This window comes from Carassius gibelio, chromosome A4 (assembly GCF_023724105.1).
Source record: "Carassius gibelio isolate Cgi1373 ecotype wild population from Czech Republic chromosome A4, carGib1.2-hapl.c, whole genome shotgun sequence".
NCBI classification, from domain to species: Eukaryota; Metazoa; Chordata; class Actinopteri; order Cypriniformes; family Cyprinidae; genus Carassius; species Carassius gibelio.
In genome coordinates this window covers 13,922,685-13,949,258 of record NC_068374.1, presented here as the reverse complement: position 1 = coordinate 13,949,258, position 26,574 = coordinate 13,922,685, and the positions used below count along the sequence as shown (strand labels likewise).

The following is a 26,574-nucleotide window of genomic DNA, read 5'->3' as shown; positions in this document are numbered from 1 at the left end:
ATTTGCCTTGTACAACGTTCGGAAGATTAGACCCTTCCGATCAGAGCAGGCCACACAACTCCTTGTCCAAGCTCTCTGTTTTCTCCAGACCGGACTACTGTTACGCTCCCTTGGCGGGTCTTCCGGCACGTACTATCAAGCCTCTGCAACTGATCCAGGATGCAGCAGCGAGAGTGGTCTTCAACGAGCCAAAGAAAGCCCACGTCACACCTCTCTTCATAATTTTGCACTGGCTACCAATAGCTGTTCGCATCAGATTCAAGGTACTGATGTTTGCCTACAAGATAACCACTGGCTCTGCAGCAACATACCTAAAGTCGCTGGTTCAGACCTATGCTGGTGGATCTGCTTGCCTATCTCAATTCGAGCAGCGGAGGCTTTAACCATTTTCAAAAAGTGTCTAAAAACTCATCCTTGCCTTCAACGCCTGCCCAATTAATACTAGCATCTGCCTAATGCGTTGTTTTGTCAAAGTTAACGCCCTGCTGGCCCAACATGGCAGAAGACTGAAGTCTCTGTCTGCAGCCAAAGGATAGGTCTGTCAGAAGTGGGATTCGAACCCACGCCTCCAGGGGACACTGCGACCTGAACGCTAGCTGACGAAGGATAGTCCGACATAATTTCAGAAATGTTGAGCAATGTCGAACTGCGCAGCCAATCGCATCGAAGCGCTATGACATTTGGACCAATCGCGTCGAAGCGCCTTAACATTTCCAGCCAATCAAAAAGCGCAATTTATAACATTATCTTGACATTCGTGACATTTGACCAATCAGAGAGCAGGGGGATTTCGACGGCACGTTTCCGCGTCTCACCGCTAGGTGGAGGGGTCAGCGCTTCTAGTCAGGTGTCAATCAAGTTGCCGAACCGTGCCGAAGGTGTACGAAAGAATGACATCATCCTCAGGGGGCGTGTCAGAGGTAAAAAAGGTTAATTACTCAAGTTTGTGACCTATGACAAGGGTCATTGTGGCGTAGTTCGACATAAAAAGTGGTACGAGATTTGTCAATGGGTGAGTGTTTGTTACCTTTGCATTATAGATGTATAAAAATAAAAAATAATCGTAATCGAACATTATTAGTATCTTGGTTTAGTGTATTTGCATAAGAGAACAACACATCAGGGTTCAGAACAAACATTTACCTGGTCCCATTCATTTGAACGATGTAATGTGATGGTTGTGTTATGTTATGGCTTTCAACAGTGCAAACCAGAGTGTGTAATAATTGTTTATAGACATTTATGTAATGTTGCAGGTATTTTAAGAAATGTTCCTGTCTTGTATCTTTCTCCTCTAAATAGAGATACCAGTTGTAACATTATATATAAGATAAATGTGACTTGTGTCCTAGAAATGAATGAATGAATGAATAAATATATGAATTTAATGAAGTATTTTATGCTCTCTTAAGGGACTCACTTGTATTGTGCATTATATTTGTTATAATGCTTACAGATAGAGAAATGTCAGATGCTGTCTCGTGGCCAAACAACCTTGCTTGGAGGTGTGCTGAAATGCATGTTTTTTATTAGTATCATTAGTATATTTACTGAAAAGGTTTCTTTCTGAATTATGTATTAAGGGTTTTTTTTGTCGTCTTAAGCCTCTACTGGACCAGCACAAGGGGTGGTGGAAGAACCTCATGCTGCTGAAACAGCAAAGAAGGCCATGGAGCAGAGTCAGCCTGACCCCCAGCCTCATCCCATGCCCCTGCCCCGGCCCCAGCCTACTGCACCTGTGGAAGCAAGAGTTGCAACACAATTTTCAATGGTAAGAATTACTATTTAACTTTTTTAATAATACCACTTAAGAATGTGCTCAATTAAAATTCAAGAAAGTTCAGAACGTAAGGTGAAGAAAAAAAGAAAAAGCAAGAATGCTATGAGATGCTGGCTGAGACCTACTAATTGTCACCCCTCTTGTACAGTGGGGGCACCTGTTGTCTGCTGAATGGTCAGTTTGAATATCTCAGATTTGGTTTAAGTCACATGGTCAAGGATAAATGTAGAATGTAACCTGTTTGCTTTCTCTCTTGAGACTAGACTCATGTCCCTCATGGCATCCCTCTCAATACTTCTCATGTGTTAAAGCTACATTATCTTTCTTTCTCAATCTCAGGTAACATACCACATAGATGCTGGCTATTATTAACTGTACACATTAACAATTATTCCATCATGCAAATACTTTGTAGTAATTTCAGGAGTCAATACTGCTAATAAATATGGATGACACTTCTATTCAGAAAGAAATGTTTTTAAAAACCTGCATTTACTTAAAATAGTAATATTAATATAAATCGTAATTCTTGCTATTATAACACATTCTGTCTTCTCACATTTTTGATTTACCAAACCAAGATTTACTGGCTCTCACATTGCTGCAGCAAAGCCAAATCTTAGTGTGGTCAGGAGACCTTCTCAGGTTGAAGACCAACCCAGCGCAGCAGTGTCTTGTGCCTCTATACCAAGCAGTACTGTCTCTGTAAGTAATGGCATAATGTATAAAGTATTCTATAAAGGCACTTTTCACGTTCCATTCTGTACGAATTATTAAACTTGTTCAATTTTTCTTTTAATACCAGAAAACCATATTTTTGTCGATGTTTCAGGGTGTGCCAGTGTTCCAGGGTCTACAAATGGTTCAAAGACTGTCAGCGGTCCATAGGATGCCACTGTTACAGCCTATTTTGCAGAGCACCAATTCACAACCAGCTCCACAAACCATGCCCAAGAGACCCTACAAGGCAAACACTTGCAGGAAGTGTGGAAAATTCAAAACCAGTGCAACGGGACATAGCCAGTACAGGGGCAAGGTGTATATACTGTCCACAGACTGAGAACATTACAAAAGAAAAGTGGTTAGAGTAAATCCGGAGAACCTTCTCCCAAATAATGTATACACTGTATATTTTTATTTATTGTTGTGTGTATATAGTTGTTTAAATATAGTTCACTATTGTTAATATTTGTGTCTAACATTATTTTATTTAACTTGCTTTTTTAATCCTATTTAACTTTTACTTTTACCTTTTTAATTTATTGTTTGAAAACTTCATTTAATATTCATTACTTTTCTGTTAGCATAATTGTAAAATAAATAAAAAAACAAATTGAGAAATGTGTTTTGATTTCTACATTTATTTTCCTTTTATTTCCCTTTTAATTTTTTTTTTTTGAAAACTTATATAAATTTAATTTGTTTAATATTCATTACTGTTATGTTGGCATAATTGTAAAAAAAAAAAAAAAAAAGAGAATGATTGCTTTTTTATTTGTACTTTAGTAAACATTTCATCAGTACACTGCAACAATAGAACGTATTCCTATAAAAAGATAATTTGCACTTTGTCATTTGTCACAGACATTTTTAAGCATAATAATGACTATTTTTGCATCCTTTTTTAATTAAAAATGACAGATTTAAAGGTGTCTTGAATGAATGTAACCTTAAAAAAAATCTGATTTAATATCAATAAAATCACAACTAATAACATGCTTAAAATAAATATGAATACAACTACACATAATAACATGCTTAATAACAAAAATAATACAACAACTACTAAATAACTAATAATAACAAAACACATTTCCATTGGTGTATTAAAATGTAATAAAAAAATATCAAACAAGCACATATATACATTTAATTAACCTTGAAACTTCATTTATTTAAAGCAATTAACAATAAAACAAAAAGTTGTCTTTAGCTGGATTCGAACCCAGGTCGAGGGGAGCACCTGCAATAGAAAACAGTGTAATATAAATGCGCGAATTTACCGCAAGAAGAAACCGGAAGATGTATCACTGCGCGCATGCTAAGGAAGATCCGTCTTTGAACATCAAATTTCACCCTTTCTTTTCTTCATTTTTTCTTTCTCTTCTTCCCCTTCTCTTTTTCTTCCTTCCGTCTTTTCTTCCCTTCTTCCCCGTCTTTGACGGACTATTGTTCCCCAGCTTGAGCGCAGCGCCTTAGACCGCTCGGCCATCCTGACACCCTTGCCTGGCTAGAGATGGCCTGTTCGAGCCACACCTGAAACCGGGGACCTAGAAGCTACTTTATCTCTGTTCGGGCCCCCTCTAGCCCACGGGCCTCGTTGGCGCAGTTAGGCAGCGCGTCAGTCTCATAATCTGAAGGTCGTGAGTTCGAGCCTCACATGGGGCAGGGTGGTGCTTTTTTCTGATAACTGAGAGAGCTTAGACCAGGGGTATCAAACTAAATTCCTTTAGGGCCCGAGCCCTGTAGAGTGTTGTTCCAACCCTTCTCAAACACACAAGGCGTGTAGTTTTCAAATGAGCCTGAAGGGCATGATTGGTTGGATCAGGTGTGTTCAATCAGGCTTGAATCTAAACTCTGCAGGGGACTGAGTTTGACACCCGTGGCTCAGAAAGACAGAGTGAGGTTCTCTGTCCCCTTTCGTGTGGGTTTCCCTGTGTCTCCTGGGGGCAAAAGGCCACAGCTCCTCTTCAGGGCAGGTGAAATGATGCTTTGTGGAAAACTGTGAGGTTCCAGGTAAATTCCCTGAATCTCAATCAGCGACATTGCGTGTAGGCCCGTGCAATCCTTTTATTTACAATGAAGTCAAAATTCTGCATTCATGCTGGCTAATGCTACACGAAGGCAGTAATAGCATCCCTCTCATATTCATGTAACACGTGGCCACGTCCTCCTGAGGTTTTGTGAAGTTTCAAAGGCCATATTGCTGCACTGGCCCGGTCCTGAAGATTTGCCTTGTACAACGTTTGGAAGATTAGACCCTTCCGATCAGAGCAGGCCACACAACTCCTTGTCCAAGCTCTCTGTTTTCTCCAGACCGGACTACTGTTACGCTCCCTTGGCGGGTCTTCCGGCACGTACTATCAAGCCTCTGCAACTGATCCAGGATGCAGCAGCGAGAGTGGTCTTCAACGAGTGGTCTTCAAAGAAAGCCCACGTCACACCTCTCTTCATAATTTTGCACTGGCTACCAATAGCTGTTCGCATCAGATTCAAGGTACTGATGTTTGCCTACAAGATAACCACTGGCTCTGCAGCAACATACCTAAAGTCGCTGGTTCAGACCTATGCTGGTGGATCTGCTTGCCTATCTCAATTCGAGCAGCGGAGGCTTTAACCATTTTCAAAAAGTGTCTAAAAACTCATCCTTGCCTTCAACGCCTGCCCAATTAATACTAGCATCTGCCTAATGCGTTGTTTTGTCAAAGTTAACGCCCTGCTGGCCCAACATGGCAGAAGACTGAAGTCTCTGTCTGCAGCCAAAGGATAGGTCTGTCAGAAGTGGGATTCGAACCCACGCCTCTAGGGGAGACTGCGACCTGAACGCAGCGCCTTAGACCGCTCGGCCATCCTGACACCGGGGACCTAGAAGCTACTTTATCTCTGTTCGGGCCCCCTCTAGCCCACGGGCCTCGTTGGCGCAGTTAGGCAGCGCGTCAGTCTCATAATCTGAAGGTCGTGAGTTCGAGCCTCACATGGGGCAGGGTGGTGCTTTTTTCTGATAACTGAGAGAGCTTAGACCAGGGGTATCAAACTAAATTCCTTTAGGGCCCGAGCCCTGTAGAGTGTTGTTCCAACCCTTCTCAAACACACAAGGCGTGTAGTTTTCAAATGAGCCTGAAGGGCATGATTGGTTGGATCAGGTGTGTTCAATCAGGCTTGAATCTAAACTCTGCAGGGGACTGAGTTTGACACCCGTGGCTCAGAAAGACAGAGTGAGGTTCTCTGTCCCCTTTCGTGTGGGTTTCCCTGTGTCTCCTGGGGGCAAAAGGCCACAGCTCCTCTTCAGGGCAGGTGAAATGATGCTTTGTGGAAAACTGTGAGGTTCCAGGTAAATTCCCTGAATCTCATCCAGCGACATTGCGTGTAGGCCCGTGCAATCCTTTTATTTACAATGAAGTCAAAATTCTGCATTCATGCTGGCTAATGCTACACGAAGGCAGTAATAGCATCCCTCTCATATTCATGTAACACGTGGCCACGTCCTCCTGAGGTTTTGTGAAGTTTCAAAGGCCATATTGCTGCACTGGCCCGGTCCTGAAGATTTGCCTTGTACAACGTTCGGAAGATTAGACCCTTCCGATCAGAGCAGGCCACACAACTCCTTGTCCAAGCTCTCTGTTTTCTCCAGACCGGACTACTGTTACGCTCCCTTGGCGGGTCTTTCCGGCACGTACTATCAAGCCTCTGCAACTGATCCAGGATGCAGCAGCGAGAGTGGTCTTCAACGAGCCAAAGAAAGCCCACGTCACACCTCTCTTCATAATTTTGCACTGGCTACCAATAGCTGTTCGCATCAGATTCAAGGTACTGATGTTTGCCTACAAGATAACCACTGGCTCTGCAGCAACATACCTAAAGTCGCTGGTTCAGACCTATGCTGGTGGATCTGCTTGCCTATCTCAATTCGAGCAGCGGAGGCTTTAACCATTTTCAAAAAGTGTCTAAAAACTCATCCTTGCCTTCAACGCCTGCCCAATTAATACTAGCATCTGCCTAATGCGTTGTTTTGTCAAAGTTAACGCCCTGCTGGCCCAACATGGCAGAAGACTGAAGTCTCTGTCTGCAGCCAAAGGATAGGTCTGTCAGAAGTGTGATTCGAACCCACGCCTCCAGGGGACACTGCGACCTGAACGCAGCGCCTTAGACCGCTCGGCCATCCTGACACCCTTGCCTGGCTAGAGATGGCCTGTTCGAGCCACACCTGAAACCGGGGACCTAGAAGCTACTTTATCTCTGTTCGGGCCCCCTCTAGCCCAATGGGCCTCGTTGGCACAGTTAGGCAGCGCGTCAGTCTCATAATCTGAAGGTCGTGAGTTCGAGCCTCACACGGGGCAGGGTGGTGCTTTTTTCTGATAACTGAGAGAGCTTAGACCAGGGGTATCAAACTAAATTCCTTTAGGGCCCGAGCCCTGTAGAGTGTTGTTCCAACCCTTCTCAAACACACAAGGCGTGTAGTTTTCAAATGAGCCTGAAGGGCATGATTGGTTGGATCAGGTGTGTTCAATCAGGCTTGAATCTAAACTCTGCAGGGGACTGAGTTTGACACCCGTGGCTCAGAAAGACAGAGTGAGGTTCTCTGTCCCCTTTCGTGTGGGTTTCCCTGTGTCTCCTGGGGGCAAAAGGCCACAGCTCCTCTTCAGGGCAGGTGAAATGATGCTTTGTGGAAAACTGTGAGGTTCCAGGTAAATTCCCTGAATCTCATCCAGCGACATTGCGTGTAGGCCCGTGCAATCCTTTTATTTACAATGAAGTCAAAATTCTGCATTCATGCTGGCTAATGCTACACGAAGGCAGTAATAGCATCCCTCTCATATTCATGTAACACGTGGCCACGTCCTCCTGAGGTTTTGTGAAGTTTCAAAGGCCATATTGCTGCACTGGCCCGGTCCTGAAGATTTGCCTTGTACAACGTTCGGAAGAGTAGACCCTAGAAGATTAGTTGCTCTGCAGCAACATACCTAAAGTCGCTGGTTCAGACCTATGCTGGTGGATCTGCTTGCCTATCTCAATTCGAGCAGCGGAGGCTTTAACCATTTTCAAAAAGTGTCTAAAAAGTCATCCTTGCCTTCAACGCCTGCCCAATTAATACTAGCATCTGCCTAATGCGTTGTTTTGTCAAAGTTAACGCCCTGCTGGCCCAACATGGCAGAAGACTGAAGTCTCTGTCTGCAGCCAAAGGATAGGTCTGTCAGAAGTGGGATTCGAACCCACGCCTCCAGGGGAGACTGCGACCTGAACGCAGCGCCTTAGACCACTCGGCCATCCTGACACCCTTGCCTGGTTAGAGATGGCCTGTTCGAGCCACACCTGAAACCGGGGACCTAGAAGCTACTTTATCTCTGTTCGGGCCCCCTCTAGCCCACGGGCCTCGTTGGCGCAGTTAGGCAGCGCGTCAGTCTCATAATCTGAAGGTCGTGAGTTCGAGCCTCACACGGGGCAGGGTGGTGCTTTCTTCTGATAACTGAGAGAGCTTAGACCAGGGGTATCAAACTAAATTCCTTTAGGGCCCGAGCCCTGTAGAGTGTTGTTCCAACCCTTCTCAAACACACAAGGCGTGTAGTTTTCAAATGAGCCTGAAGGGCATGATTGGTTGGATCAGGTGTGTTCAATCAGGCTTGAATCTAAACTCTGCAGGGGACTGAGTTTGACACCCGTGGCTCAGAAAGACAGAGTGAGGTTCTCTGTCCCCTTTCGTGTGGGTTTCCCTGTGTCTCCTGGGGGCAAAAGGCCACAGCTCCTCTTCAGGGCAGGTGAAATGATGCTTTGTGGAAAACTGTGAGGTTCCAGGTAAATTCCCTGAATCTCAATCAGCGACATTGCGTGTAGGCCCGTGCAATCCTTTTATTTACAATGAAGTCAAAATTCTGCATTCATGCTGGCTAATGCTACACGAAGGCAGTAATAGCATCCCTCTCATATTCATGTTACACGTGGCCACGTCCTCCTGAGGTTTTGTGAAGTTTCAAAGGCCATATTGCTGCACTGGCCCGGTCCTGAAGATTTGCCTTGTACAACGTTCGGAAGATTAGACCCTTCCGATCAGAGCAGGCCACACAACTCCTTGTCCAAGCTCTCTGTTTTCTCCAGACCGGACTACTGTTACGCTCCCTTGGCGGGTCTTCCGGCACGTACTATCAAGCCTCTGCAACTGATCCAGGATGCAGCAGCGAGAGTGGTCTTCAACGAGCCAAAGAAAGCCCACGTCACACCTCTCTTCATAATTTTGCACTGGCTACCAATAGCTATTCGCATCAGATTCAAGGTACTGATGTTTGCCTACAAGATAACCACTGGCTCTGCAGCAACATACCTAAAGTCGCTGGTTCAGACCTATGCTGGTGGATCTGCTTGCCTATCTCAATTCGAGCAGCGGAGGCTTTAACCATTTTCAAAAAGTGTCTAAAAACTCATCCTTGCCTTCAACGCCTGCCCAATTAATACTAGCATCTGCCTAATGCGTTGTTTTGTCAAAGTTAACGCCCTGCTGGCCCAACATGGCAGAAGACTGAAGTCTCTGTCTGCAGCCAAAGGATAGGTCTGTCAGAAGTGGGATTCGAACCCACGCCTCCAGGGGAGACTGCGACCTGAACGCAGAGCCTTAGACCGCTCGGCCATCCTGACACCCTTGCCTGGTTAGAGATGGCCTGTTCGAGCCACACCTGAAACCGGGGACCTAGAAGCTACTTTATCTCTGTTCGGGCCCCCTCTAGCCCACGGGCCTCGTTGGCGCAGTTAGGCAGCGCGTCAGTCTCATAATCTGAAGGTCGTGAGTTCGAGCCTCACACGGGGCAGGGTGGTGCTTTCTTCTGATAACTGAGAGAGCTTAGACCAGGGGTATCAAACTAAATTCCTTTAGGGCCCGAGTCCTGTAGAGTGTTGTTCCAACCCTTCTCAAACACACAAGGCGTGTAGTTTTCAAATGAGCCTGAAGGGCATGATTGGTTGGATCAGGTGTGTTCAATCAGGCTTGAATCTAAACTCTGCAGGGGACTGAGTTTGACACCCGTGGCTCAGAAAGACAGAGTGAGGTTCTCTGTCCCCTTTCGTGTGGGTTTCCCTGTGTCTCCTGGGGGCAAAAGGCCACAGCTCCTCTTCAGGGCAGGTGAAATGATGCTTTGTGGAAAACTGTGAGGTTCCAGGTAAATTCCCTGAATCTCAATCAGCGACATTGCGTGTAGGCCCGTGCAATCCTTTTATTTACAATGAAGTCAAAATTCTGCATTCATGCTGGCTAATGCTACACGAAGGCAGTAATAGCATCCCTCTCATATTCATGTAACACGTGGCCACGTCCTCCTGAGGTTTTGTGAAGTTTCAAAGGCCATATTGCTGCACTGGCCCGGTCCTGAAGATTTGCCTTGTACAACGTTCGGAAGATTAGACCCTTCCGATCAGAGCAGGCCACACAACTCCTTGTCCAAGCTCTCTGTTTTCTCCAGACCGGACTACTGTTACGCTCCCTTGGCGGGTCTTCCGGCACGTACTATCAAGCCTCTGCAACTGATCCAGGATGCAGCAGCGAGAGTGGTCTTCAACGAGCCAAAGAAAGCCCACGTCACACCTCTCTTCATAATTTTGCACTGGCTACCAATAGCTGTTCGCATCAGATTCAAGGTTCTGATGTTTGCCTACAAGATAACCACTGGCTCTGCAGCAACATACCTAAAGTCGCTGGTTCAGACCTATGCTGGTGGATCTGCTTGCCTATCTCAATTCGAGCAGCGGAGGCTTTAACCATTTTCAAAAAGTGTCTAAAAACTCATCCTTGCCTTCAACGCCTGCCCAATTAATACTAGCATCTGCCTAATGCGTTGTTTTGTCAAAGTTAACGCCCTGCTGGCCCAACATGGCAGAAGACTGAAGTCTCTGTCTGCAGCCAAAGGATAGGTCTGTCAGAAGTGGGATTCGAACCCATGCCTCCAGGGGAGACTGCGACCTGAACGCTAGCTGACGAAGGATAGTCCGACATAATTTCAGAAATGTTGAGCAATGTCGAACTGCGCAGCCAATCGCATCGAAGCGCTATGACATTTGGACCAATCGCGTCGAAGCGCCTTAACATTTCCAGCCAATCAAAAAGCGCAATTTATAACATTATCTTGACATTCGTGACATTTGACCAATCAGAGAGCAGGGGGATTTCGACGGCACGTTTCCGCGTCTCACCGCTAGGTGGAGGGGTCAGCGCTTCTAGTCAGGTGTCAATCAAGTTGCCGAACCGTGCCGAAGGTGTACGAAAGAATGACATCATCCTCAGGGGGCGTGTCAGAGGTAAAAAAGGTTAATTACTCAAGTTTGTGACCTATGACAAGGGTCATTGTGGCGTAGTTCGACATAAAAAGTGGTACGAGATTTGTCAATGGGTGAGTGTTTGTTACCTTTGCATTATAGATGTATAAAAATAAAAAATAATCGTAATCGAACATTATTAGTATCTTGGTTTAGTGTATTTGCATAAGAGAACAACACATCAGGGTTCAGAACAAACATTTACCTGGTCCCATTCATTTGAACGATGTAATGTGATGGTTGTGTTATGTTATGGCTTTCAACAGTGCAAACCAGAGTGTGTAATAATTGTTTATAGACATTTATGTAATGTTGCAGGTATTTTAAGAAATGTTCCTGTCTTGTATCTTTCTCCTCTAAATAGAGATACCAGTTGTAACATTATATATAAGATAAATGGGACTTGTGTCCTAGAAATGAATGAATGAATGAATAAATATATGAATTTAATGAAGTATTTTATGCTCTCTTAAGGGACTCACTTGTATTGTGCATTATATTTGTTATAATGCTTACAGATAGAGAAATGTCAGATGCTGTCTCGTGGCCAAACAACCTTGCTTGGAGGTGTGCTGAAATGCATGTTTTTTATTAGTATCATTAGTATATTTACTGAAAAGGTTTCTTTCTGAATTATGTATTAAGGGTTTTTTTTGTCGTCTTAAGCCTCTACTGGACCAGCACAAGGGGTGGTGGAAGAACCTCATGCTGCTGAAACAGCAAAGAAGGCCATGGAGCAGAGTCAGCCTGACCCCCAGCCTCATCCCATGCCCCTGCCCCGGCCCCAGCCTACTGCACCTGTGGAAGCAAGAGTTGCAACACAATTTTCAATGGTAAGAATTACTATTTAACTTTTTTAATAATACCACTTAAGAATGTGCTCAATTAAAATTCAAGAAAGTTCAGAACGTAAGATGAAGAAAAAAAGAAAAAGCAAGAATGCTATGAGATGCTGGCTGAGACCTACTAATTGTCACCCCTCTTGTACAGTGGGGGCACCTGTTGTCTGCTGAATGGTCAGTTTGAATATCTCAGATTTGGTTTAAGTCACATGGTCAAGGATAAATGTAGAATGTAACCTGTTTGCTTTCTCTCTTGAGACTAGACTCATGTCCCTCATGGCATCCCTCTCAATACTTCTCATGTGTTAAAGCTACATTATCTTTCTTTCTCAATCTCAGGTAACATACCACATAGATGCTGGCTATTATTAACTGTACACATTAACAATTATTCCATCATGCAAATACTTTGTAGTAATTTCAGGAGTCAATACTGCTAATAAATATGGATGACACTTCTATTCAGAAAGAAATGTTTTTAAAAACCTGCATTTACTTAAAATAGTAATATTAATATAAATCGTAATTCTTGCTATTATAACACATTCTGTCTTCTCACATTTTTGATTTACCAAACCAAGATTTACTGGCTCTCACATTGCTGCAGCAAAGCCAAATCTTAGTGTGGTCAGGAGACCTTCTCAGGTTGAAGACCAACCCAGCGCAGCAGTGTCTTGTGCCTCTATACCAAGCAGTACTGTCTCTGTAAGTAATGGCATAATGTATAAAGTATTCTATAAAGGCACTTTTCACGTTCCATTCTGTACGAATTATTAAACTTGTTCAATTTTTCTTTTAATACCAGAAAACCATATTTTTGTCGATGTTTCAGGGTGTGCCAGTGTTCCAGGGTCTACAAATGGTTCAAAGACTGTCAGCGGTCCATAGGATGCCACTGTTACAGCCTATTTTGCAGAGCACCAATTCACAACCAGCTCCACAAACCATGCCCAAGAGACCCTACAAGGCAAACACTTGCAGGAAGTGTGGAAAATTCAAAACCAGTGCAACGGGACATAGCCAGTACAGGGGCAAGGTGTATATACTGTCCACAGACTGAGAACATTACAAAAGAAAAGTGGTTAGAGTAAATCCGGAGAACCTTCTCCCAAATAATGTATACACTGTATATTTTTATTTATTGTTGTGTGTATATAGTTGTTTAAATATAGTTCACTATTGTTAATATTTGTGTCTAACATTATTTTATTTAACTTGCTTTTTTAATCCTATTTAACTTTTACTTTTACCTTTTTAATTTATTGTTTGAAAACTTCATTTAATATTCATTACTTTTCTATTAGCATAATTGTAAAATAAATAAAAAAACAAATTGAGAAATGTGTTTTGATTTCTACATTTATTTTCCTTTTATTTCCCTTTTAATTTTTTTTTTTTGAAAACTTATATAAATTTAATTTGTTTAATATTCATTACTGTTATGTTGGCATAATTGTAAAAAAAAAAAAAAGAGAATGATTGCTTTTTTATTTGTACTTTAGTAAACATTTCATCAGTACACTGCAACAATAGAACGTATTCCTATAAAAAGATAATTTGCACTTTGTCATTTGTCACAGACATTTTTAAGCATAATAATGACTATTTTTGCATCCTTTTTTAATTAAAAATGACAGATTTAAAGGTGTCTTGAATGAATGTAACCTTAAAAAAAATCTGATTTAATATCAATAAAATCACAACTAATAACATGCTTAAAATAAATATGAATACAACTACACATAATAACATGCTTAATAACAAAAATAATACAACAACTACTAAATAACTAATAATAACAAAACACATTTCCATTGGTGTATTAAAATGTAATAAAAAAATATCAAACAAGCACATATATACATTTAATTAACCTTGAAACTTCATTTATTTAAAGCAATTAACAATAAAACAAAAAGTTGTCTTTAGCTGGATTCGAACCCAGGTCGAGGGGAGCACCTGCAATAGAAAACAGTGTAATATAAATGCGCGAATTTACCGCAAGAAGAAACCGGAAGATGTATCACTGCGCGCATGCTAAGGAAGATCCGTCTTTGAACATCAAATTTCACCCTTTCTTTTCTTCATTTTTTCTTTCTCTTCTTCCCCTTCTCTTTTTCTTCCTTCCCTCTTTTCTTCCCTTCTTCCCCGTCTTTGACGGACTATTGTTCCCCAGCTTGAACGCAGCGCCTTAGACCGCTCGGCCATCCTGACACCCTTGCCTGGCTAGAGATGGCCTGTTCGAGCCACACCTGAAACCGGGGACCTAGAAGCTACTTTATCTCTGTTCGGGCCCCCTCTAGCCCACGGGCCTCGTTGGCGCAGTTAGGCAGCGCGTCAGTCTCATAATCTGAAGGTCGTGAGTTCGAGCCTCACATGGGGCAGGGTGGTGCTTTTTTCTGATAACTGAGAGAGCTTAGACCAGGGGTATCAAACTAAATTCCTTTAGGGCCCGAGCCCTGTAGAGTGTTGTTCCAACCCTTCTCAAACACACAAGGCGTGTAGTTTTCAAATGAGCCTGAAGGGCATGATTGGTTGGATCAGGTGTGTTCAATCAGGCTTGAATCTAAACTCTGCAGGGGACTGAGTTTGACACCCGTGGCTCAGAAAGACAGAGTGAGGTTCTCTGTCCCCTTTCGTGTGGGTTTCCCTGTGTCTCCTGGGGGCAAAAGGCCACAGCTCCTCTTCAGGGCAGGTGAAATGATGCTTTGTGGAAAACTGTGAGGTTCCAGGTAAATTCCCTGAATCTCATCCAGCGACATTGCGTGTAGGCCCGTGCAATCCTTTTATTTACAATGAAGTCAAAATTCTGCATTCATGCTGGCTAATGCTACACGAAGGCAGTAATAGCATCCCTCTCATATTCATGTAACACGTGGCCACGTCCTCCTGAGGTTTTGTGAAGTTTCAAAGGCCATATTGCTGCACTGGCCCGGTCCTGAAGATTTGCCTTGTACAACGTTCGGAAGATTAGACCCTTCCGATCAGAGCAGGCCACACAACTCCTTGTCCAAGCTCTCTGTTTTCTCCAGACCGGACTACTGTTACGCTCCCTTGGCGGGTCTTCCGGCACGTACTATCAAGCCTCTGCAACTGATCCAGGATGCAGCAGCGAGAGTGGTCTTCAACGAGCCAAAGAAAGCCCACGTCACACCTCTCTTCATAATTTTGCACTGGCTACCAATAGCTGTTCGCATCAGATTCAAGGTACTGATGTTTGCCTACAAGATAACCACTGGCTCTGCAGCAACATACCTAAAGTCGCTGGTTCAGACCTATGCTTGCTTTCTGCAAGTGAACGATGCCTCGTGGTGCCATCCCAAAGAGGCACAAAATCACTCTCAAGGACCTTTTCCTGGACTGTTCCCAGCTGGTGGATCTGCTTGCCTATCTCAATTTGAGCAGCGGAGGCTTTAACCATTTTCAAAAAGTGTCTAAAAACTCATTCTTGCCTTCAACGCCTGCCCAATTAATACTAGCATCTGCCTAATGCCTTGTTTTGTCAAAGTTAACGCCCTGCTGGCCCAACGTGGCAGAAGACTGAAGTCTCTGTCTGCAGCCAAAGGATAGGTCTGTCAGAAGTGGGCTTCGAACCCACGCCTCCAGGGGAGACTGCGACCTGAACGCAGCGCCTTAGACCGCTCGGCCATCCTGACACCCTTGCCTGGCTAGAGATGGCCTGTTCGAGCCACACCTGAAACCAGGGACCTAGAAGCTACTTTATCTCTGTTCGGGCCACCTCTAGCCCACGGGCCTTATTGGCGCAGTTAGGCAGCGCGTCAGTCTCATAATCTGAAGGTCGTGAGTTCGAGCCTCACACGGGGCAGGGTGGTGCTTTTTTTCTGATAACTGAGAGAGCTTAGACCAGGGGTATCAAACTAAATTCCTTTAGGGCCCGAGCCCTGTAGAGTGTTGTTCCAACCCTTCTCAAACACACAAGGCGTGTAGTTTTCAAATGAGCCTGAAGGGCATGATTGGTTGGATCAGGTGTGTTCAATCAGGCTTGAATCTAAACTCTGCAGGTCTCCGGCCTTCCGGGGACTGAGTTTGACACCCGTGGCTCAGAAAGACAGAGTGAGGTTCTCTGTCCCCTTTCGTGTGGGTTTCCCTGTGTCTCCTGGGGGCAAAAGGCCATAGCTCCTCTTCAGGGCAGGTGAAATTATGCTTTGTGGAAAACTGTGAGGTTCCAGGTAAATTCCCTGAATCTCATCCAGCGACATTGCGTGTAGGCCCGTGCAATCCTTTTATTTACAATGAAGTCAAAATTCTGCATTCATGCTGGCTAATGCTACACGAAGGCAGTAATAGCATCCCTCTCATATTCATGTAACACGTGGCCACGTCCTCCTGAGGTTTTGTGAAGTTTCAAAGGCCATATTGCTGCACTGGCCTGGTCCTGAAGATTTGCCTTGTACAACGTTCGGAAGATTAGACCCTTCCGATCAGAGCAGGCCACACAACTCCTTGTCCAAGCTCTCTGTTTTCTCCAGACCGGACTACTGTTACGCTCCCTTGGCGGGTCTTCCAGCACGTACTATCAAGCCTCTGCAACTGATCCAGGATGCAGCAGCGAGAGTGGTCTTCAACGAGCCAAAGAAAGCCCACGTCACACCTCTCTTCATAATTTTGCACTGGCTACCAATAGCTGTTCGCATCAGATTCAAGGTACTGATGTTTGCCTACAAGATAACCACTGGCTCTGCAGCAACATACCTAAAGTCGCTGGTTCAGACCTATGCTTGCTTTCTGCAAGTGAACGATGCCTCGTGGTGCCATCCCAAAGAGGCACAAAATCACTCTATAGGACCTTTTCCTGGACTGTTCCCAGCTGGTGGATCTGCTTGCCTATCTCAATTCGAGCAGCGGAGGCTTTAACCATTTTCAAAAAGTGTCTAAAAACTCATCCTTGCCTTCAACGCCTGCCCAATTAATACTAGCATCTGCCTAATGCGTTGTTTTGTCAAAGTTAACGCCCTGCTGGCCCAAGGTGGCAGAAGACTGAAGTCTCTGTCTGCAGCCAAAGGATAGGTCTGTCAGAAGTGGGCTTCGAACCCACGCCTCCAGGGGAGACTGCGACCTGAACGCAGCGCCTTAGACCGCTCGGCCATCCTGACACCCTTGCCTGGCTAGAGATGGCCTGTTCGAGCCACACCTGAAACCAGGGACCTAGAAGCTACTTTATCTCTGTTCGGGCCCCCTCTAGCCCACGGGCCTCGTTGGCGCAGTTAGGCAGCGTGTCAGTCTCATAATCTGAAGGTCGTGAGTTCGAGCCTCACACGGGGCAGGGTGGTGCTTTTTTCTGATAACTGAGAGAGCTTAGACCAGGGGTATCAAACTAAATTCCAGCTCTTCCCAGCTGGTGGATCGGCTTGCCTATCTCAATTCGAGCAGCGGAGGCTTTAACCATTTTCAAAAAGTGTCTAAAAACTCATCCTTGCCTTCAACGCCTGCCCAATTAATACTAGCATCTGCCTAATGCGTTGTTTTGTCAAAGTTAACGCCCTGCTGGCCCAACGTGGCAGAAGACTGAAGTCTCTGTCTGCAGCCAAAGGATAGGTCTGTCAGAAGTGGGATTCGAACCCACGCCTCCAGGGGAGACTGCGACCTGAGCGCTAGCTGACGAAGGATAGTCCGACATAATTTCAGAAATGTTGAGCAATGTCGAACTGCGCAGCCAATCGCATCGAAGCGCTATGACATTTGGAACAATCGCGTCGAAGCGCCTTAACATTTCCAGCCAATCAAAAAGCGCAATTTATAACATTATCTTGACATTCGTGACATTTGACCAATCAGAGAGCAGGGGGATTTCGACGGCACGTTTCCGCATCTCACCGCTAGGTGGAGAGGTCAGCGCTTCTAGTCAGGTGTCAATCAAGTTGCCGAACCGTGCCGAAGGTGTACGAAAGAATGACATCATCCTCAGGGGGCGTGTCAGAGGTAAAAAAGGTTAATTACTCAAGTTTGTGACCTATGACAAGGGTCATTGTCGCGTAGTTCGACATAAAAAGTGGTACGAGATTTGTCAGTGGGTGAGTGTTTGTTACCTTTGCATTATAGATGTATAAAAATAAAAAATAATCGTAATCGAACATTATTAGTATCTTGGTTTAGTGTATTTGCATAAGAGAACAACACATCAGGCTTCAGAACAAACATTTACCTGGTCCCATTCATTTGAACGATGTAATGTGATGGTTGTGTTATGTTATGGCTTTCAACAGTGCAAACCAGAGTGTGTAATAATTGTTTATAGACATTTATGTAATGTTGCAGGTATTTTAAGAAATGCATGGAGACCCAAATGTAACGTCCTGTCTAGACCCTTTCGGAATACCCTGGCTCTGTGGAAGCGGTGGTGAAGAATAAACGTAAGCAAGACTGGTGTGAGTAAAAGCCAAAATTATACCTATATGCAAGGAGGAAGTTTTACTGTTGCAAATTAGCTGTGTGGATTTACTTTACCTGTTGTGGAGCTTCTTCAAAGGTTCGCCCCGGTCCAGATCCCTTAAACTGCAAATAGAAGAGAGGAGAGGGAAGCGTTTGGCCCGGTGCGACAGTGTTTAACTTTCCCCGACGCACAGGAAATCCCTGTGGAGGCCTGCGCTACGACGATTTACTACTCCAGGTCTGACAGTTCATCTACTTACTGTATCGCAGTATTTCACCGTAAGCCCACCGCCCAGGAGAAGTATTCTAGGTGAAAAATCCCCGTTGTGAAATACTTACCTTTGTCCATTGCTATGAATCACTAAAGGGAGAATAGAGCCCCAGTTGCCTGTGAAATACCTACCTTTGTCCATTGCTACGAATCACTAAAGTGAGAATAGAGCCCCAGTTGCCTGTGAAGTACCTACCTGTGTTGTCCCCCGCAGTTTGAGTGACCTCTCTCTTGCAGTGCCATTGGAGTTCTGTGTCGCGGGTTGGCGCTCACCTCGGAGTGTGCAGAAGGGGAGGCGCCGCCCGAGCACCCTGTACGAAGAGATCGGAGGAACAAGTCATTTATCAGCCAGTCGTATGGACCCAAGTAACAGGTAGCCACTCTCACCGTATCGATTATTCATTGTGTGTTTCACTCTGCCTTCAGGAGAAAAGAAGGGTGCCACGAGTCAACAAAAGCCCAAAGAGGAAGACTAAGGGTTTTCGAAAGGGACGAAGGAGCTTCGTCCCCCTCTTCCCTCTGTGGACATACTAACCCTCGCCGCATAGTCCTCTCCGGCCCCTTTCTCCTCTTGCTGAACAGAGACGATAATTTTAGATTTACCTCCCCCTCCCTGAATTATTTTAATTAATTTAAATAAAGTTGTTTTAATATTACTTACGCTTGGTCTGTCTGGTCATTGGGGTGGCTTTGGGACCTCCTCGAGGTGGAAACTAGGAAGGGGCGTGACTTGCAACATCTGTGGTCCGCTCCGACCTGTGACACTTGCTATTATAACACATTCTGTCTTCTCACATTTTTAGTTTACCAAATCAAGATTTACCGGGTCTCACATTACTGCAGCAAAGCCAAATCTCAGTTTGGCCAGGAGAACTTCTCAGGCTGAAGACCAGCCCAGCGCAGCAGTGTCTAGTGCCTCTAGACCAAGCACTACAGTCTCTGTAAGTAATGGCATAATCTATATTTTACTCTATGAAGACACGTTTCACGTTCCATTCTATACAAATTATTAAACTATTTTTTAATAACAGAAAACCATATATTAATAAACAAAAAAGTTATATTTTATAAATAGATTTCATATAAATTACTATTGTTAAAAGTTGTTAAGATAGTGTTACTTTTATTGAAAAAGGAGGCATTAAATTGATAAAAAAATCTCAGACATTTAATGTCACAAAAGATTTCTATTCAACATCATGTTACAAACGATTTCTATTTCAAATAAATGCTGTTCTTCAAACTTAATTCTGAAAAATACCACCTGTCATATTTATGGACTTTTGTATTTTCTCTCCTCATGTTCCTCAACCTAGTTTGTGTCTCCTCTTATGTCATTCAGTTAATCTGTGTCTAGTTAATTTACTCATTTGTCCCTCATTGGTCTGTCTACTTAAATTTTAGTCTGTTCAGTTTGTCTTGGTCTGTGTTACTGCCTTCCTTTGTGTGGGTTAATTAAAGATTATTTACCCTTGATTTTCATCTTTGTGCGCTTTCCCCAACACCATAAGTGTGGCAACCACTGTAATGCAGTTTTATTATCAGCTATTTTCACGTTTTCAACTAATAATGAAGGTTTATGTTCAATAGAATGGTTTCTGAAGGATCATGTAACACTTAAGACTGGAGTAATGATGCTGAAAATTGGTTTTTGCCACCGTATAAATAAATTACATTTCATATTTTTAAACTTTAAATTGTAGTAATGTTCCACAATTTAACTATCTTTTTAGTTTTTAACTATTTTTTATCAAATGCAACCTTGGTGAGCAGAATAGGTTTCTTTTATAAACATTTGGGCCTCAAACTTTGCAACTGTAGTGTATGATTTAATCTAGGACGACTAAGTTATTGTAATGTTCTATTTGCTAAATCTATATTTTACTTCATGATTGTACAGACACCAGATCCTACAGTTCCAACCTCTGTCCCCAGAGCCACTGCAGATGTGTCCAATCCCGCTAAGCCATGCATGATCGTCTCTGTAAGTAATTTCATATTCTGTTGGTCCAAAAATGTAATTAAATCAGCTTTTACCAGACACTTAATGGAGATGTAAAAAGGCTTACATGCCATGAAAATTGAATATTACTTTTATAACCAGTAGTTCCTTAAAACACATTCATGCTGAAAAAAACAACAAGCAAACTATTCTCATAATGTCAATTGAGTTTACATGATACTGATTTATTGATGATAAACAGTGTATAGATGTTAACATTCATGTGTCAGAATAAATAGATATTGGTTATAAAGTCTCAGAATTCTTTTTTATTTCATATTCAACAGGATTTCAGGATTATTTTGTTCCTTTTTTTGGATGACTTCCGTGTATAAAGGAAAGTTATCAGTTTCATTGTCGTAATAATCATTGTAATACCATGTAATACAATGATGATTTTATGTGAAAGTAATCAGGGATACAAATAAAATTCTTAAAGTGATTTAAAAAGTAAAATGAACTTACTAAACTTAATGTTTTGCCTTTTTTCCATCACAGACTGCTCCTTCTGGGGCATAATTGCAAGGTCCATCTGTAGTTCAACTTCCTCGTTTGTGGTCTGAGACCATACCACCAGAGGATCACAAGTGGATTGGCAAAAGGCTTTTCAAAATTGGATCCAAAGGAAAGCCAGCACTTCGTGATGACCTCCAGCTCTGGTATTACCCCCCCACAACCAGCACTTATTAACAATCAGGCTCCAGCTCCAGACAGATTCTTTTGTCATACTCTTCTGCTGTGGATGCCATACAAGCTGTGGAGGGTTAAGGTTCTCTGTCCCAATCCAGCCTGCGGACAACATCAGCTGACAGGAGGTGGTCTGCACAAAAGGGCACAACAGGTTCTAGACATTGACAGAACATATAATATGGTCACAGAAACCCTTATCTGTACAAAGTGTAGAGCCTCGCATGTGTCCTGGAGTCAGACTGTCCTGCAACAGCAAGATCTGGGCCATCGCTCTGAGTTTCAGGTCATCCTCACGCGGAAGTAAGTACACTTTCATTCCTCATCCAGTTGTTAGCCCATCATCATGTGTGTGTATGTATGCAAATACTTTACAATTAAATAGCTCAAATATATGAATATGTGGATTTTGCTTTTCCTAAGGTACGCCTGTGATATGCGGGTCATCAGGCTCTTGCGTGAGCGTGGCTTAGGCAATAGTCCCACTAGGGTGATAAAGCAGCTGCGTGAAAACCACAGCGAGCAGTGGCTCCATCGTCTGGCCCGGTACACCACCCAATGTGTTGACTTCCTCAATCAACCCGGGGTGATGCCAGTAAATTTCCAGGAGCCCCCAGAGCCTACGGTGGTGCCAAGCTGCAAGTGGTTGCTCACCGTTTACAGCCAAGACATTCTGACCAGGCTGGATGAAATCCATGCCAGAATAACATCCACCTATGGCTCTGTCTTGAAGATGGATTCTACTAAAAAGGTTAGTTGTGGATTTGTTCATTAATGGTGTTTATATACCAGCATGGCACTGTGTCTGTATTTTTCATGGTGTGATGTTTGATTTATATTTACAGCATGCTTCATATCATCTCTTATTACAGATCACCAAGAAGCTGGCTGGGACAGCGAGGGGAACGGGACTCTGGCTTACCTCTGTTTGCAACGAGTTTGGTCAGGTGCTCATAAGTGTGCTGACAGCCCAGGAAGGAGCAGGACATGACATGATGGTAGATGGTCTGGTGAAAAGATACCAGCAGGCTGGTGTAAATCCACCTTCTGTGTTGTACGTGGACTGTGGGTGCTGCAGTGAGGTGAGCGAGAGCAAGCTGAAAACCAGGTTTAGGGGCTGGCCAGATCTCATGATACGCTTGGACATCTGGCATTTTATGCGCAGGATTGCCTTGGGGTGTACAACTGATGCCCATCAGTTGTACCCCATCTTCATGTCACGGCTATCAGCATGCATCTTTGAATGGGATGCAGCTGAAGTCTCTATCCTTCGCAAAGCAAAGAGAGAGCTGTTGATGTCCCAGGGTTGGCCTGCGCTGACAGATGATGTAAACAAGCATCTGACCAGGGAGGAGCTGGCTCTACATTGCCGGAGGAGGACCCGTGGAGAGGAGACTACCATCCTTCTCCTTGAACAACTGCTTACAGAACTCCTGAGCAGCAAGGGAAATGACTCTCTGGGTGTTCCTCTCTTGGATTGAGAAAGGATGGAGCACATCTGGTGTGTCCAAAAGAAGCACATCAAGTGTATCCAAGACCCTCTTGGTGTTGCCCTTTATACTGAGACCCGGAGCCTAACCAAGGGAGGTGTGCTTCTGAAGACTTACAGATGTGCCAGAGGCTCCACTTCTCTTGAATCCTTTCATTTACACCTTAACCGTTTCATCCCAGGTATGTACAGTATTGTTCAAAATAATAGCAGTACAATATGACTAACCAGAATAATCAAGGTTTTTAGTATATTTTTTATTGCTACGTGGCAAACAAGTTACCAGTAGGTTCAGTAGATTGTCAGAAAACAAACAAGACCCAGCATTCATGATATGCACGCTCTTAAGGCTGTGCAATTGGGCAATTAGTTGAAAGGGGTGTGTTCAAAAAAATAGCAGTGTCTACCTTTGACTGTACAAACTCAAAACTATTTTGTACAAACATTTTTTTTTTCTGGGATTTAGCAATCCTGTGAATCACTAAACTAATATTTAGTTGTATGACCACAGTTTTTTAAAACTGCTTGACATCTGTGTGGCATGGAGTCAACCAACTTGTGGCACCTCTCAGCTGTTATTCCACTCCATGATTCTTTAACAACATTCCACAATTCATTCACATTTCTTGGTTTTGCTTCAGAAACAGCATTTTTGATATCACCCCACAAGTTCTCAATTGGATTAAGGTCTGGAGATTGGGCTGGCCACTCCATAACATTAATTTTGTTGGTTTGGAACCAAGACTTTGCCCGTTTACTAGTGTGTTTTGGGTCATTGTCTTGTTGAAACAACCATTTCAAGGGCATGTCCTCTTCAGCATAGGGCAACATGTCCTCTTCAAGTATTTTAACATATGCAAACTGATCCATGATCCCTGGTATGCGATAAATAGGCCCAACACCATAGTAGTAGAAACATGCCCATATCATGATGCTTGCACCTCCATGCTTCACTGTCTTCACTGTGTACTGTGGCTTGAATTCAGAGTTTGGGGGTCGTCTCACAAACTGCCTGTGGCCCTTGGACCCAAAAAGAACAATTTTACTCTCATCAGTCCACAAAATGTTCCTCCATTTCTCTTTAGGCCAGTTGATGTGTTCTTTGGCAAATTGTAACCTCTTCTGCACATGCCTTTTTTTTAACAGAGGGACTTTGCGGGGGATTCTTGAAAATAGATTAGCTTCACACAGACGTCTTCTAACTGTCACAGTACTTACAGGTAACTCCAGACTGTCTTTGATCATCCTGGAGGTGATCATTGGCTGAGCCTTTGCCATTCTGGTTATTCTTCTATCCATTTTGATGGTTGTCTTCCGTTTTCTTCCACGTCTCTCTGGTTTTGCTCTCCATTTTAAGGCATTGGAGATCATTTTAGCTGAACAGCCTATCATTTTTTGCACCTCTTTATAGGTTTTCCCCTCTCTAATCAACTTTTTAATCAAAGTACGCTGTTCTTCTGAACAATGTCTTGAACGACCCATTTTCCTCAGCTTTCAAATGCATGTTCACCAAGTGTTGGCTTCATCCTTAAATAGGGGCCACCTGATTCACACCTGTTTCTTCAAAAAAAAAAATGACCTCAGTGATTGAATGCCACACTGCTATTTTTTTGAACACACCCCTTTCAACTAATTCAACTAATTGCCCAATTGCACAGCCTTAAGAGCGTGCATATCATGAATGCTGGGTCTCATTTGTTTTCTGAAAATCTACTGAACCTACTGGTAACTTGTTTGCCACGTAGCAATAAAAAAATATACGAAAAACCTTGATTATTCTGGTTAGTCACATTGTACTGCTATTATTTTGAACAATACTGTATTTGTCGAACACACACTGCATGTGCAAAGAAAGAACATTTAAGTGTCTGTGTGTTTAACATTGCCTAAAAACTGTTGTCTGTTTACAGGGACCAGTGCAAACAGTCTGAACTTTCAGATTTATTTGTTGGAGGGTCTACACAGGTGGAACCAGGATTGGGAGGCAGATTCCATGTCATCTGAGCCATCAGCTTTACACAGCTACACAGGAGAACTTGTTCACTGTGTAAACAGCAATTATGAATAGCTGTTTGGCAGGAAAGTGGTCCCCACGTTTTGTCCCCCTGCACGATATTTTCTTTCAAGTAAAAGGCCTTTCAGTATAATTGTACAAACGTCTACCTTCATCTCATAAATCACATGTCATTTTGCTGTGGAATCTTTCTTATTAGAAAGTAGCTATTTTTTAGAAAGAATAACTTGATTATTATTAGTAATATTTGGTGACCATTTACTGTACTGAAGGTACTTTGGTTTACTTGATTAGAAAAGTCAAGTTACATGTAGTAACATTTGAGTAATTACATTTGAGTTACATTTGAGTAATTTTATTTGTATGTTTCTCAGTCATCATTGTATTGTATTTCTTTGTTTTGGCCCCACAGTTATAGGTGTATAGCCTTTTTTATCTTTTTCTCCTCTACTATGATCTCCATGTTCTCACACTATTACACTATATGAACTACTACAAAGGGCTTATGTATATGTTGCACAACAATTGTATTTAATTCCTATTTATTGTTTTTATTCCAGGTGAGCTCATTGGAGTGCAGTACCTGTTCCAGCAGACTGGTCAGGCACTGCAGGACATGAACCCAGACTCTGAAGAGACGGCAGAACTCATCGAGGAACTTAATGTGGAGGAGCGAGATGAAGATGAGGGCTTCTGTGATGTCAGCGAGGATCACACAATTGCAGATCCCGAGGATGTTCTGTCACCTCCCTCCTCCACTCTGACACTGGGTTCTTCCACCGTGGTCACCAGCAGTGACACGGCTGTACTGGGTTCCACATCCCCTTCACTGGTCCCTGATCCTACACCTGCTCCTTCATCACCTGGACCCTCGGGGACTGCTGTGCCACCTTTTCCCTCTGAAACATCTGTTTCACCACTTTCCTCAGAGCCAGAGGATGCTGGTCAGGATGATGATGACGATGAAGAGACTGTAAGTGCCACTCCTCTGTTTTTCTTTCAAATAAACTACATAAAATTAAAATAAGGATTGATCAACATATACTTCTTGCTACTGCTTTATATCCAGACTTTGCTCAGATTTTAAACTAAAGTCATTATTAGGCAACAAATCAGTTTTTTTAGTTAGTGCTTTGTACTATAAAGATTGTGTTAAACAGCAACACATCAATGAAACTAGTTATGGAACTAGGCATTAAACAAATGTGATTATTATTTGTGCTTATCTTAATAGGCTGTTGACTACCAAAATGTCCCGGGATACCAACATGTGGACAAGCTGGCAGAATATCTGGTGGAGCTCCGGGGTCACAAAGCCCTTAGCCTGACCAATCAGGAAGCCAGCACCATAATTGAACTTTGGCAGAACCTGGCTGACCAGGACAAGCAACGGGTGGTGTATGCAGCTAGACACCAGAAGAGACTGCTGAGTGGACGCTTCAGAGTACCAAAGAGGCCCACTAAAACCCCAGGAGTAGAGAGCACCATCAGAAGTGTGCTGGGAGCAAGCAGCGCACCTGCTCAGTGGCCTGACTGTTGCCGTCTGGTGGAAACCATCTTCATCAGGCTTTGCAATACCCACCCAAGCCCCAAGAGAAAAGGCAAGGGAACGCTGTCGAGATGGTCTCTAATCCTCCAGGATTACATGAGGATAAGGCAGCTTGGTGATGGGGGGAACCTCAATGCAGCTGGTGAGGGTTAACCAGAATACCCTGATTCAGTGGTATAACAACAGACAGAAAAAGCAGGAACTGTCTGTGCTGATTCAGGGCATTCAGTTGCCTCAGCCCCTCCCTGAAGCTCAGGAACCTCTCCAGGCTGCCAAACGCCTACGGACTGAGCCAGAACAATCAGGGGAGCAGCACCAGTACAAGCTACCAGAGAGCACAGCAGGTCAGGCAAAACAGAGGCACACCTCTACTGGGCGACCTCCTCTCAGACCCAAGGCACCAACACAGACTCCAATGTTGGTTACTCCATCAGCACCTGGAGCATCAGTGCAGATGGTACCCAATATACTTATACCTGCAGCACCAGGTTTCCAGGGTGTGCCAATGCTTCAGGGTGTGCCAGTGTTCCAGGGCATG

At 43.7% G+C, this 26,574-nt stretch overlaps 2 protein-coding genes, 1 long non-coding RNA gene and 9 other non-coding genes across 12 annotated transcripts; 9 read left to right on the top strand and 3 right to left on the bottom strand.

Annotated features, from left to right (window-relative positions):
* The first annotated feature begins 4,094 nt into the window (after positions 1-4,094).
* On the top strand, positions 4,095-4,168 carry trnam-cau (transfer RNA methionine (anticodon CAU)). Its single transcript has one exon. It is a non-coding gene; the product is annotated as a tRNA-Met (tRNA).
* A 1,105-nt stretch (positions 4,169-5,273) lies between these two features.
* trnal-cag (transfer RNA leucine (anticodon CAG)) lies at positions 5,274-5,356 on the bottom strand. The gene has a single exon. It is a non-coding gene; the product is annotated as a tRNA-Leu (tRNA).
* Positions 5,357-5,409: 53 nt separating this feature from the next.
* Positions 5,410-5,483, top strand: trnam-cau (transfer RNA methionine (anticodon CAU)). The gene has a single exon. It is a non-coding gene; the product is annotated as a tRNA-Met (tRNA).
* Positions 5,484-7,689: 2,206 nt separating this feature from the next.
* Positions 7,690-7,772, bottom strand: trnal-cag (transfer RNA leucine (anticodon CAG)). The gene has a single exon. It is a non-coding gene; the product is annotated as a tRNA-Leu (tRNA).
* A 96-nt stretch (positions 7,773-7,868) lies between these two features.
* trnam-cau (transfer RNA methionine (anticodon CAU)) lies at positions 7,869-7,942 on the top strand. The gene has a single exon. It is a non-coding gene; the product is annotated as a tRNA-Met (tRNA).
* Positions 7,943-9,041: 1,099 nt separating this feature from the next.
* On the bottom strand, positions 9,042-9,124 carry trnal-cag (transfer RNA leucine (anticodon CAG)). Its single transcript has one exon. It is a non-coding gene; the product is annotated as a tRNA-Leu (tRNA).
* Positions 9,125-9,220: 96 nt separating this feature from the next.
* trnam-cau (transfer RNA methionine (anticodon CAU)) lies at positions 9,221-9,294 on the top strand. The gene has a single exon. It is a non-coding gene; the product is annotated as a tRNA-Met (tRNA).
* A 4,650-nt stretch (positions 9,295-13,944) lies between these two features.
* On the top strand, positions 13,945-14,018 carry trnam-cau (transfer RNA methionine (anticodon CAU)). The gene has a single exon. It is a non-coding gene; the product is annotated as a tRNA-Met (tRNA).
* A 2,826-nt stretch (positions 14,019-16,844) lies between these two features.
* On the top strand, positions 16,845-16,918 carry trnam-cau (transfer RNA methionine (anticodon CAU)). The gene has a single exon. It is a non-coding gene; the product is annotated as a tRNA-Met (tRNA).
* Positions 16,919-18,538: 1,620 nt separating this feature from the next.
* LOC127970009 (uncharacterized) lies at positions 18,539-20,279 on the top strand. The gene is made up of 3 exons (XR_008156474.1): positions 18,539-18,668; positions 19,099-19,236; positions 20,196-20,279. It is a non-coding gene; the product is annotated as an uncharacterized LOC127970009 (long non-coding RNA).
* Positions 20,280-21,413: 1,134 nt separating this feature from the next.
* Positions 21,414-22,642, top strand: LOC127969545 (uncharacterized). The gene is made up of 2 exons (XM_052571597.1): positions 21,414-21,735; positions 21,857-22,642. Exons 1-2 carry the CDS (start codon positions 21,421-21,423, stop codon positions 22,463-22,465), a joined length of 924 nt encoding a protein of 307 aa, XP_052427557.1. The 5' UTR covers positions 21,414-21,420; the 3' UTR covers positions 22,466-22,642.
* On the top strand, positions 22,472-26,189 carry LOC127970610 (uncharacterized). Its single transcript, XM_052573262.1, has 3 exons — positions 22,472-22,571; positions 25,048-25,460; positions 25,722-26,189. The coding sequence occupies exons 1-3, from the start codon at positions 22,472-22,474 to the stop codon at positions 26,187-26,189; spliced, it is 981 nt and encodes a 326-aa protein (XP_052429222.1).
* The last annotated feature ends 385 nt before the right edge of the window (positions 26,190-26,574 follow it).